This window comes from Tympanuchus pallidicinctus, unplaced genomic scaffold, assembly GCF_026119805.1.
Source record: "Tympanuchus pallidicinctus isolate F22 unplaced genomic scaffold, pur_lepc_1.0 scaffold16, whole genome shotgun sequence".
Classification (NCBI taxonomy): domain Eukaryota; kingdom Metazoa; phylum Chordata; class Aves; order Galliformes; family Phasianidae; genus Tympanuchus; species Tympanuchus pallidicinctus.
Genome location: NW_026294679.1, coordinates 7,519,088 through 7,531,136, shown reverse-complemented (window position 1 = coordinate 7,531,136; position 12,049 = coordinate 7,519,088). Strand labels below are relative to the sequence as shown.

At 42.3% G+C, this 12,049-nt stretch overlaps 1 protein-coding gene across 11 annotated transcripts in view; it reads right to left on the bottom strand.

Annotated features, from left to right (window-relative positions):
• ABLIM1 (actin binding LIM protein 1) overlaps positions 1-12,049 on the bottom strand; it is a 168,258-nt gene that overhangs the window by 98,317 nt on the left and 57,892 nt on the right. Inside the window, exon 1 of one of the 11 annotated variants that reach the window (XM_052678263.1) lies at positions 641-1,092. The exons of the other annotated variants lie outside the window; for them this stretch is intronic. Coding sequence (XP_052534223.1) covers positions 641-656 — 16 coding nt within the window. The 5' untranslated portion in view covers positions 657-1,092. Of the gene's footprint in view, positions 1-640; positions 1,093-12,049 lie in introns of those variants that run through there. 11 annotated transcript variants of the gene reach the window in all.

Below are 12,049 nucleotides of genomic sequence, written 5' to 3'. Positions count from 1 at the left end.
TCCAAGCCCACTGCTCAAATATAATTGTGGATCTATTTCACATCTTCACGATGCAATGAACAGTACTGACTGCTCTTACTGTGAGGAAATATTGCACAATGACACTCAAATTCTTCAGCCAGCTTCTGTAGCAGGCTTAATGTGTTACTTACGGGCAGAATTGAAACACGTGTAATTTACTGCTGCGAAATTCCAACACGATACAAAATTCCCATATAAATCACCTCTTCACTAAAAGGTTAGACATGACCATGTGGTGTCCAGGCTTGCTGAATGTGTTTATCTTAAAAATTAAGCTAACTGCTTTGGCAGTTCAGCTCTTTGAGCTGTGACTAACACAGGTAACAAACCATCAACAGCAAACTTAAGGAGTATCACACAGAAAATCCAGATACATACGCACTTAGAAGGAACCCAGCTGTGCAAACACCTTAGTTCAGGTGTGTTCTGGATTCTACCCTTACAGAAACAGGTACAAAGACAATCAAAGCAACCCACTGCAGTTTTGGCACATCATCTATAGAAAGGAAAGCTGTCGGTGAAGACATGGTTCATTTTAAATGCAAAGGTTTAAACCTCAGGTAATTGTGGCTGGCACATTAGTCCTTTTCAGTTCCAATCTGCCAATAAACAGAATTACCTTTTTCTTTCACCATGGCAAACAAATTTGCCTCGTCGTGGAAGCAGCAAGAATTAGCTGAAGCAATTTAAACAGAACCTCTTCTCCAGCAGCGTTTGGTTGAGGTGAATTTAAAATTAAAAAAAAAAAAAAAAAAAACAGAAAAAAAGAAAGCAGGAGCTTATTCCAGATAATTGTCTTCCTCAGATTTCCTACGAGCGCGGATGCAGTCCTATCGCTCGCCCCGTCTCTTCTTTGTGTGCCTCTTATCTTCTCCCACGGTGGTCTCTTCCTGCAGCTCCTACCCTGCATATGGACTCTGCCCCTTGTGCCGAGCCAGCCCGCTTCAGCTGCTGCTGCGTAACAAATGCTGGATTCCATGGCCGCGGCTCCCGGCGCTGACACCACCTTGCATTCCTCTACCCTCACAGGACTGAGCTGGCAATAATCTGCTCCCAAGCGACTGGCAAAAGGCTGACAGTCAGAAGATGTGGGAGAAAAGAGGGAGCTGCTCAAACACACGCAGAGCTGAAGCGCGTTCTGCGAGGGCTTTTTGATTTTTATTTACTCAAGCTGAGCCAGGATGAGAAAGGGAAATACAAGATGAACACGGGCAAATGCTGAGGCAGGCTGCAGCACAGTGGATTTTCTCTGGTGAGAACTCCATCCACTCCTGGTTTTAATTTAAAACTGTTACCAAACAACAATTACGAGACCACAAGGCATGGTCATAAATAATCTCCTAATGTCCCCTGACCGTGGTACAGAACACAATAACACATACAGTATCCACAAACTGGGAGTGCTTACTACACGAAATAAGAATTAAAATAAAATGAATATCGGAATTGCAAGATCAGTGAGCAACGGGGTTTAGTACCATAGCCCAGCTGGTGTGAGTCAAGTACCGTGTACTCTGAGTCACCAAACACCTGGGAGCTCCAACTCCTCTTCTGTGACTCCTCTGGGGATGACAGCCGTAAGTACTCACGGAATTGAGAAGAAAGAGCAGCATACCAAACCAGCAGCACTGATGAGGTGAAGCTCACCCCCCGCATCTCACCACTGGTGACTCTGGACAACAAACCAACCTTCCAAGCCTTGGTTTAACAGGCACTAAACACTACCAGGGAAGGATTGGCCAGTAATAAGTTGAGGTTAAAAACCATACAAACAAACTCCTTACAATATCAGCAAATCTCACTGTCTTATAGCACAATAGGGAATATTTCTGTTTTTTATTAAAAGGTAACAGCTCAGAGTTAGGTGAGAATTAAAGCTCTATTCTCACAAGCCCATTTTTATTCCCAGTTATGGACAAAAGCTTTGAAATACGATTACTCAGAATCCTGAATGCTCATGAAAAGCACTTAACATGTTTTATTTTTAATACATTTATCCTACCTGTATCAAGTAGCAATACTATTGTATTTATACACTGCTTTTTCCTCGTTTATAAATAACTTTATTCCTCACTGTAGCTGGCCACAAGTGATTTTGCCAACATAAACCTACCCCAGCATGCCTTCCCTTGGGCAGTATATTTTAATACCTGTTTTAGAGGTGGAGAAAATGACAAAGGAAAATGAACTGACTTGCCAAGGACAAAGGTGACCTCAGCAGAAGAGAGCTGGGTTGAATACAAAGCTATTCTGGGCTAGGAGATGGGCAGATTCATTGGCTTACAGCTTCAACTTGACCACAGCTCAGGGCTCTATCTGGTCTAGGTTACATGGAGGAGGAACAAATTACACAGCACCCTAAAGCAAACCCTACGTACAGCCCCGAGTCTGAGGAACCTCTGTTTCTTGAGAAACCTCTAATTTTTAGAATTGGGTCTGACCTGGAACTCACACTTCCATGAGAGAATTCCTTCTCAGTGCAGCTATACGTAGGGAAAGATAAATTGATATAAAGAAACTGGCTGTAGGCACCAGCCAGCCAGAGAACCAGATGGCTGACACATGCTGGAAAAACAGAACATACATCCAGCATTAAAAATATTTTCAGTAAATAAATCCTAAGTGTTTTGTATAAAATGCCACAAGAACAACAGAAAGAAATGAATGAGTCTGCTTCACCCAAAAGATCCATCTTAATCAATGATATTCTTTCATAATTAAATACATAAATTAGAGAGACTGACAGAGATTCATGTATGGAAAAAAGCAGTTATCCCCCAGCAAACCTCGGCTGGCTTTCTATTGTTAGCAGCCCAACATGTAAGCGAGGCGCAGCCCGGCAGTCTGACATCGTTGCTTCTGTGACTCAGAGCTGTTATTAATAGCAGAGCCCCAGCATAGGGCTGGGCTCAGCCCCACCACACAGAATTCACTGTGTCACATTTCTGACCCACACACACACAGTCAGGTTGTAACTCAGCCTGGCTGTGCTCTTCTTCAAGCGGTATTTTGTAAACAGTCAGGGGACTGCAGCTTGGAAAGGCCACATCTGACCTTCATTCATAAATATTTGAGCTGATGTGCAGAGCACAGACTATGCTCTATGTCCACAGATGTTAACTCCTTCCTGAGATCTTCTGACACCCTCCAAAGGGCTGCAATGATTACCATTCTTTTTTTTGTTGTTCCAGCAGCTGCAGACAAAGAATATGACTGCTGGTATCTGGACTTTCTGTCCTCTGAGTTCATTAGTTCCATTTTTCACATGTGTCACAGATTAGCACCGCTGTATCTCATCTTGCCCGTTGCTGAATAGAAGCTTTCATCGCGTCATTCAGCCACGGAAAGTTGCAGTGTTTCACTGCAGCGTGTACACAGCAATAAGTCTCAAAGCACAAACTGCAACATGTTAGGCTGGGCAGTTTAGGAATCAAATGCCACTGACTCTAGCACAAGAAGATATAGAGATCAGATGCTGGTATTCTCAGAAACATCTTTTTAAAGTGGGATCATTTTTTCTTTTAATCTCATTGTTCTACACCTGACACAGACATTTACCTTGCTGCACAATTCAGGACCTACTCATAAATGCTAAACCAGAGAGGAAAGACAGACAGCAACTCCTGAAACACAGCCCTGGTGCTTACTGATACTTAGAGGCACATATTTTGAAGAAACAAAAACATCCTTTTTTCCCTTACAATACTTTTGGCACTCTATAACTTCAGTAGAGTTTCCCTGGAACAAAACCAGGCTGAAATATTCACAATGAGTACAGGATAGCTACACAGCATACTTACATTACTGCTATTTCATGATGAAAAGTAGCCTGCACGTTCACCAAAGGACACGGGGGTCATATTGAGATCACAAAATGAAAGAGTCAACCACTGTGTTTTGCTTTTTCCTGTATGGTGATAATGTTGAAAAAGTACACGTTAAGATACTAAACAGTTCAGTCATGACTTCAGATCTGTTATTTGAAAGTTGCCTTTTGTATTTTTTATCTTGCTCTCATTCTTCATAGATGAGGCCATGGCTTGTGAGTATCAAAACACTGTTCTTATATAACTCCTTAAAAACTGGTATCTTCTGTTAATCCATCAGTGATGGAAACTGCCTGCTAGAAATCACAGAGGGAGAAATTGTAGTCTTAAATAACATCCAGGAAAATATCCTCTAATTAATGTCTTTTTCCTTCCAGCAAAAAGCCTGGCACAGCCCTGACAGCAAAGCCTGCCACAGGCTCGCACAGCTTCACCCCTGTATAGCCTCAGTCAGTTTAAGTCACCACTTCTCCAAAGTGTCAGTGATGCAGCTTTTGCAAAAACAACAATTACTTTGGTTGTTATCCTGACTTTGCCCACTCAGGAAAAACGAAGTTGTCAACATGAGACCTCTTGCAATCCTGCAGTGGTCCCTCTGTCCTGATGTGGAAGAACATAGTTGTCAGTTTCAACACCTGAATGCTATACAAAGTATTTCCTGACTTCTGTTCCCCTTGGACACAGTCCAGTCCAGCAGCCTGTTCTTTTGATGTGTCTTCCTCAGCCACTTGGACAACTGACACATTTTCCAACCTTTAAAGCAGCACAAGCAGCGATGCTTGTGAAGGACTCCAGCACAGAAGAAAGCAGACGACTGACTTGGGCAAAGCTGATGATTTCAGTGGAGTTTTTCAGACACAGAGCTGAGCAGAACTCAGCTTGCACATGAAAAAACTATTCCCATACATACATCTGAATAGCTGGGTGTTCATTCCCAGGTGTTTGGTAGACTGCTTCATTCGCATTGCTCTCTCCAGGTTCAACCCCACCTCCTCCCCCCATAGCTCTGCTTAGAGCCTAGTGACAGTAAGGCTAACCCTCAGACAATTAAAGCCCAATGGGCTGGGTCCTATCCCTAAGTTTTCCACTATTCTTTTCTTTGCCATCAACACCACAGTATTTTGAACTGAAAGCACTCTGTAATACTGGCATTTACAATCCTGTGCCATCATTCTTTTATAGTAATGAAAATAAACAAGAAGTTGCCAAATGCATCACCTGACCTATCACAGCAGTGTATTTCATTCTGATCTGAGCTGATATGACAATTTATTTCTTTTTAAGTGCAAACATTTAACACTCTTAAAAACTAGATTCCTCAGGAATTAGGTGCTTCGCAGGCTTTGATCTAGTAAGTATGCCAGGTTTCTTAAAACAAAATTTGATTTTCTGAGGTTCTTGCAAGCAAGACCTTCTCAGTAGGCTGCTATTATGCTAAACAGAATAGCAAAAAATATAGATAAACAGAAAACTGGTGATGTTTTATTTACTGCAAGACAAAATAAGGAAACAGTCACTCATCTTTAATCTGTAAACATTAAGAAGCCTCTAACGCACAAGCTTATGTAAACAGCACCTGGAACCTCCACATCATCTCTTTAAAAACAGATGAGGAAAGCTGGCTACGTTATACCTCTCTGCAGTGGCTCCAAAACCATACAAAGCTCACTGCTGGATACTTTTCTCACAGTAGGCACGTACAAACATTTAGCTCTGAACACACATTTGTGTTATTGATATAACAACTGACTTCCACACTGCTTACGTTGCTGCTAATCCTTAGAAAGAAGATCATACTTCAGGAGCACCCATGTGAACTTTTGCTCCATGCAGACGCTTGAACTGAGATACAGCAGGGGAGCACTGCCTACTGACAGCGCTTTACACTAAGTACATTTATTCAAAACTTACCATACAAAATCATCACTATTCACCTGCTGTAAAATGAATTAGGCTAATGAATTCACAATCAAAGCAAATACTGCTGCAGACAGAAATATGCACATACTATCAGTAACCATCTGACAATTACTCTTAACGCTGCATGAAGATAGGAATTCCTGACAGGAAAGAATATATACAAGTGTCATGCTTTACTGTATGTGCCTAAGGTTAAGGAGATTTGATATTGATAATCCACTTCAGAATTGGATTAACTTTACAGAATAACCTCTACAGCCTGTCAGAGGAGTTCGGTGCTCAGTGCAATCAGCAGGACTGCGACAAGGATTCTCCAGCCTGAAGAACTTTCCATGAGAGCCCCGAGAAAGAACAGATCAAAGCATCCCATCACCTTATTTGCAGAGCAAAGCAGCAAGCTGTGTGTTCTGCAGTCTGGAGAGATGTGATGGAGCATCTCACTGAGAGTTACCCTCTGGTGTACGCCTCAACAGTGTAACACCCAATAAAGCAGGTGAGTGAAGTCCACAGTTCCTAAAGATGAGGCAAATTATGATATGGACACTAAATACACACCATCCCTATATTTACAGCAGAGCACAAGCCCAAGGCACAACTCTCAGATGAGAAGCAACAGCAGTTGTTATTTCCTCTACTCCCCATCCCGACATCACCCCTGCTTTCTCCACTGGCAGAAAGACAAGATCTTTAGCTTGAAGGCAGTTTGCACCTCAGATCTGCCTGCCCCACAGGTGAGGGGCTGAGCGCCCGCCCGTTGCCTGCTCAAGCAGGAGCTGCCTGTGCTTCACTCTCAGTTCTGTGATAAAAACACCGAGATTATACAGCTGCACTGATAGGAGCAAGAGAGGAGGAATCCTGTAAACAGCAGTGGGGTCACAGGCCCACAGCACCTTCCTTCCAACCACAGCTGCCTGCACTCAGCAGCATAACAGTTACAAAGCAAGTGAGAACTTGGCTTAAATTCCCCTCAGTAATCTTCACACTTCTTTTACCTTTGGCTATAGCCATATAGGAAGCAAAATCCCCCAATATTTTCATTATTTCTTCCTACTCAAAGCTAATTTAGCTAATTTTTCTTGCTAGCATCTAGTGAAGCAGGGATTGCAATTTCAATATTTTTTGAATAAAATGTAACTAATAATTCAGGTAGAGAGGAGCAACGAGACCTACAGAGGTGAAGTCTGTTGCTCTAACCTAACCCATGCTACATTAATGAAGATTAATGCTAAACCACTGATGTACTACTAAGCATATTAGCTCGGACTGATCTTCAGCACTGGCAATGAGCTGGCCCACAGCAAACAGAAACAGCAAGCCAGCAGTTAAGATGACATTAAATGTCTGAACACCTAAATTAAAAATGGCACGGTGATTAAATAGGAGTAGAGATCCTGCAAACCAGCAGGGGACTAAGATTTGGTTCTAATTAACTCTTCTCTTTTTTTTTGGTCCTCGCACAATCACAGAACCAAAGATTTTTAGGTCCTAATATTGGTAGTTGAAGCTGCTTTTCTTACTCCAGCACAAAATCAGCACTCAGCTATTGGCAGAAGCAAATTATCCCTAGCACAATAAGTACTGAAACAACAAAATCACATGAACCTGTCCTGCTGTGCCTCTCGCTGCAAATCCTGGAGCAACACAAGTGAGAACATCTGCTTATGTGTAATGGTGAGCAGTGAAAAGCAACTTTGTTCTGCTAAAGCTGAACTAAGCAATTGCCTCTTCAACACCTGCAACCATTGCAGGACACAAAGCACAACAGCACTGTCCCTGCAGTGGAGGGTAGAGAAGCAAGCAGCTTCCCTAATACAAGCAGAGAGAATGCTTTCACCTGCGAGCACAGCTTATGCACAAGCCCTTGCCATGTAACACAAGGCTCTGTGCAGCCAGGAGGAAAGCTGGGTTTCCTACTTGGTGACAGCAATTGTTAGAGAGGCTCTGCAAGTGCAGGAGCCCAGGGGACAGCAGCTTAGCTGTGCTTGGCTGAGCCTTACCAGCCACATGTGACGCTTCATGGTGAACTCTGAATGATCACCGGTAGCACAATGGGTTTGCAACCAATCTCCAGAGGTGCTGAAAAGCACCTGAGAGACAGAGGCTGCTCCCAGGGTGACAGTCTGACATCGATTACATGCTCAGGCCAGGAAACACACAGCACAATGCCTACTGTCTATTGTTATGCCTAATGCCTACTGTTATCTACTGTAACACCACAAAGTTGTCTCCAGAAGAATGAGATTTCAAGGAGGGAGAAATGTGGCCTCCTGCAAATCTGCATCTGGATCAAAACACTGGGATCATGTGCTTCTCAAAAACAACAATTAAAAAATAATGCAACCAGAGAAATATGCACTCCATTAGGCTCTTAGCTGACAATCTGTGACCACAGAAACAGAAGGTCACATAGCCATGTGCTGGGTGGGCTCAAGCACCAACATTCTTCACAACATTCATAAAAACCTCCAAAAAGTTTCCAAAATATACTTTGGCAAATTGTTCCTTCACTTCTCTGCATCTGCAGAAAGTCAGGTTATGCAGTTACGCAAACTGATCTTCCCTGCTGCAAACACAGCTCTCATTCTGTGCTTCCCAGTACAACGCAGAACATCTCCATTTGACAACCTCTTACACACCTGATGGTTGAGTAAATCCATCACTTATCTCCACTCTTCTGGATTAAGTCAATCTAAATCTATTAATATTTCCCTAAAAGTCTTCTCACCTAAACTTGCTATTCTCACTGCCTTCTACTGGTTTTCTTCATGTTTATTGGCATCTTTCCTGACATGTGATATCCAAAACCTCAGGCAGTACCCAGCAGAAGTCTCTTCAGTAACAAAGAACCATCTCCCCTGCTGTACACATACCCTGCTAATGCATCCCACAACACGAATAGATTTTTTACAGCAGTTTTGTAAAATTGATTTCTATTTTTATTGTGAGAAGTATCATTATTCTCCAAACGCTTTCCTGGAATACTGTTAGTTATTTTCCATCTCTTATCTGTGCAAGTCCAACATTCCAGATTTGTATCTGTTGAAGTTCAGCTGCACAATTTCAAATCACATCACTGATTTATCAGGACCATTCTGCATTCAGATATTGTTCTGCAGGAGAATGACATAATGCTCATAGCCCTGGATTAGCACAGACTTTTAAGGCATACTCCATATTCAAGTCAACTTTATAAAGACAATATTAGAGGGATTGAGGCCAGGAGAGATCACTCACTTGAAGCAATCTACGCAAAAAGCTATCAAGAAGCAGAGCCACCTTATCTGAAGCACACAAGAAGCCTGCACAGCATGTGCCAGCATCTAAAGAAAGAGTGCCAGCTACTATGATGCCAACAGAACGTGGGCTTTTCTCTCTCACATCACCACTTGCCACACACAACACTGCCTAGCTCTGGACACTTTACAGACTCACAAAGCACCATTAAAACCCTATGGCCACAGGTCATATCAAATACATATGCTGCAGGGAGCTCCTAGGAACACCACCAGCAGGTAGGATAAAGATTAAAATATTAATTCATTTTTCAATTTGCATCTTCCTTCTTTCCCTCCAGATAAAAACAGGGACTGGTAACAAAGAGACTTCAGGGAGATCTTGGTACTAAGCATGGAAAATGGCCATGTGGCTCAAAACAACCCCTGTTTCTCTGGGGACTAACAGCATTGGTGTTGTATTCCAGTTTTCCCATATAACACCCCAAGAAAATCCTACTGATGCAAGCAAGATGACGTGTTGGATCTTAGAGTGGATTCATTCAAATGCTTATGCTGCAGCTAGTATTTTATAATTGGACCTTCTATATTGGGTCTGTACAGCCAAATCCTCTCAAGAACACCAAACCTCCTTGTGACTCCTCACTTAACCATGTGGATTCCTGTCCCTGCAAAGATACACACATTACACAGAGACCCCTTCCACAAGCCCCCATTTTTCACAAGGTCTCTGTGCATTATAAATGTTCCTGCAGTGGTCTAATCTGAACCCTGGCTCACCACTTTTCTGCTTTCATATACTCTAAACTGCCCCACCTCCTCATTCTCTCAACTTCCTTCTGTCTTCCTTTACACTCAACCGATCCAACACAAGCAGCCACTCTCACAAGCACTGCTATAAATTAAGACTGTTACATAAACAGTTACTAAACTCATGCAGGAGGTCGGTTAGATAATATGACACGTATCTCCTTTCCCTCAGGTGTATGCCACTGCTGAATCAAACAGAATTCAGGCTGGAGGAAAAGACAAAGGCTGTACATGGAATCAAGTACAATGACAGAAGACAGCGTCTCAGACAAGAAGCAATATCACACGTTCCAAGTCAACTTTCTCTTTGAAATTCCCCAGTTATTTTGCAACCAGCTTTCAACTTTACTTGTCTCAAATAGCAGATGTTTTTCCATGGTCTTTGTATGGCAGTCCTGCTTCCAGAGACTCCCAGCCACATGCTTAAGTAGGTATCCTAGGCTAACATGGGTCTGGCTGCAGAAAACAACCATGCTGGCAGTTCCCTCTGGGAAGCAGCCCCTCTCCATCTCTCCCGGATTCAGGAGCAAAGGCTGCTCAGCAAATTTTGCTGGCCCAATGAAACCCAGGACTCCCATTTTGCATTTACCTTACAGTGATTTGAAATCTCTTTCGACTCTTAAGCTTTCTACAGTCTTAAACTACTCCTAACTGTCTACATCACGCCGCTGCTAAACTTATGTGATGGCTCCAGCCTTCCACTTATGAAACCACCAGCGTCATGCTGAGTGATGAGCATATCACAGCATATCACAGGTTAAATCCCTGAGACTCCAAAGACTCAATTCCTGAATACTAAACAGCTCTGCACTTGTGAGAAGATTCCTGACCTTCCAAAACCCTAAGAAACGGGCCTTTCCTGGTGGTTATAATTCTACTTATTAGGAGCAATCAAAACACTGGTTGAGTCTCCAAATGACTCGGATGGGGTGACTTCTAATCTCTGTTTGTAAAGCCAAATACAGACAGCAAGCTGTCTGTCAGGAACATATATAAACTGCTAAATCTTCTGGTACTTGAAGCACCCTAATCCTCAAGCAGTCACATGGCCTAAGAAATGGCCTCAGGCGTTTTCTATCTTAAAGTCACAATACAGCTTTTACATCCAGGACCTTTTCAGTAAGCATTTCACTACTTCTGTTTTAAGCAGCTGATTGACTCCACTTACACTGCAACTTAGCAAAGCTGAGGCAACAGATACCTTGCAACTTCTCAGCTATTCCACACCACTGGAAACCAGAACCATAACATCCATCCTATTGAATAGTAGCACTCAAACTGCAGGATGATGGCAAACCGCTAACAGCACCTGCCTCACTATCCTTCCGAAAGCTGACAGATTTGCGAAGAATTGCAAAAACTGTATATTTCTAGTGAGATTTACATCCCATACAAAATAGAAGAAAATTGCAGAAAAGGTGGCTACAAACACAGAGCATCTCTTCAGAGTCCCACGTGGGCTGACCATATACGCAGTCACTGCTCAATCAATTTTCTATGTTAAATTCACAAAGCTTTACAAAAACTCCTCAAGTGTCTGTAGAGGTTTCCTCCAGAATACCAGTGTGAAACACTGGAGGTGGCAAAGCTAAATGACACCTGCTTTTTCAGGTTCACAGATATACGACATTTATATACTTAAGTCATATTTATATTTTTAAATTTACAAGGAATACGATGAACAGGGAAAGACCTTTAAGCTTCTCTTCCAATTCAGAAATTAGGCAGCTTTGATTGAAACTACTTGGCAATAGGTTCAAAACAAAAAGGAATAGAGTTTCATAAAACCCGTAGGAAAGGTCTGGAACACACCACCAAACGTTGCTGTGCTTTCAAAAGGTGCATTTCTAGCTCGAGTACTTCAGCAGATCAATGCCTCCTTTTTCCCTAGACGGTCACATAGAGATGAACCTGTATCCATTTTTTTTACTACTCAGAGTCAACTTCTATAAATAAATATATAAATAAATAAATTCTTATTCTCTTCTGTCGGTAACTACAAATATTTCTGCACACTTGCTGTCACAAAGCATCTTGCTGCTATACAAAACAAAGAAGCTAGCTGTAAAGCAATTAAATCTGCATACTGAACAAAAATCATGCTCTGATGTCAATCTTCACTTACCCAGATCCTCAGGACCACCAAATAACTGCTCACACAAGTAGTAGTCATCTGGATTCAAGTAGGGCAGTTGCTTCAGTAAGCTCTGCTTCGGAATGAGATACAGGACCTCTGCA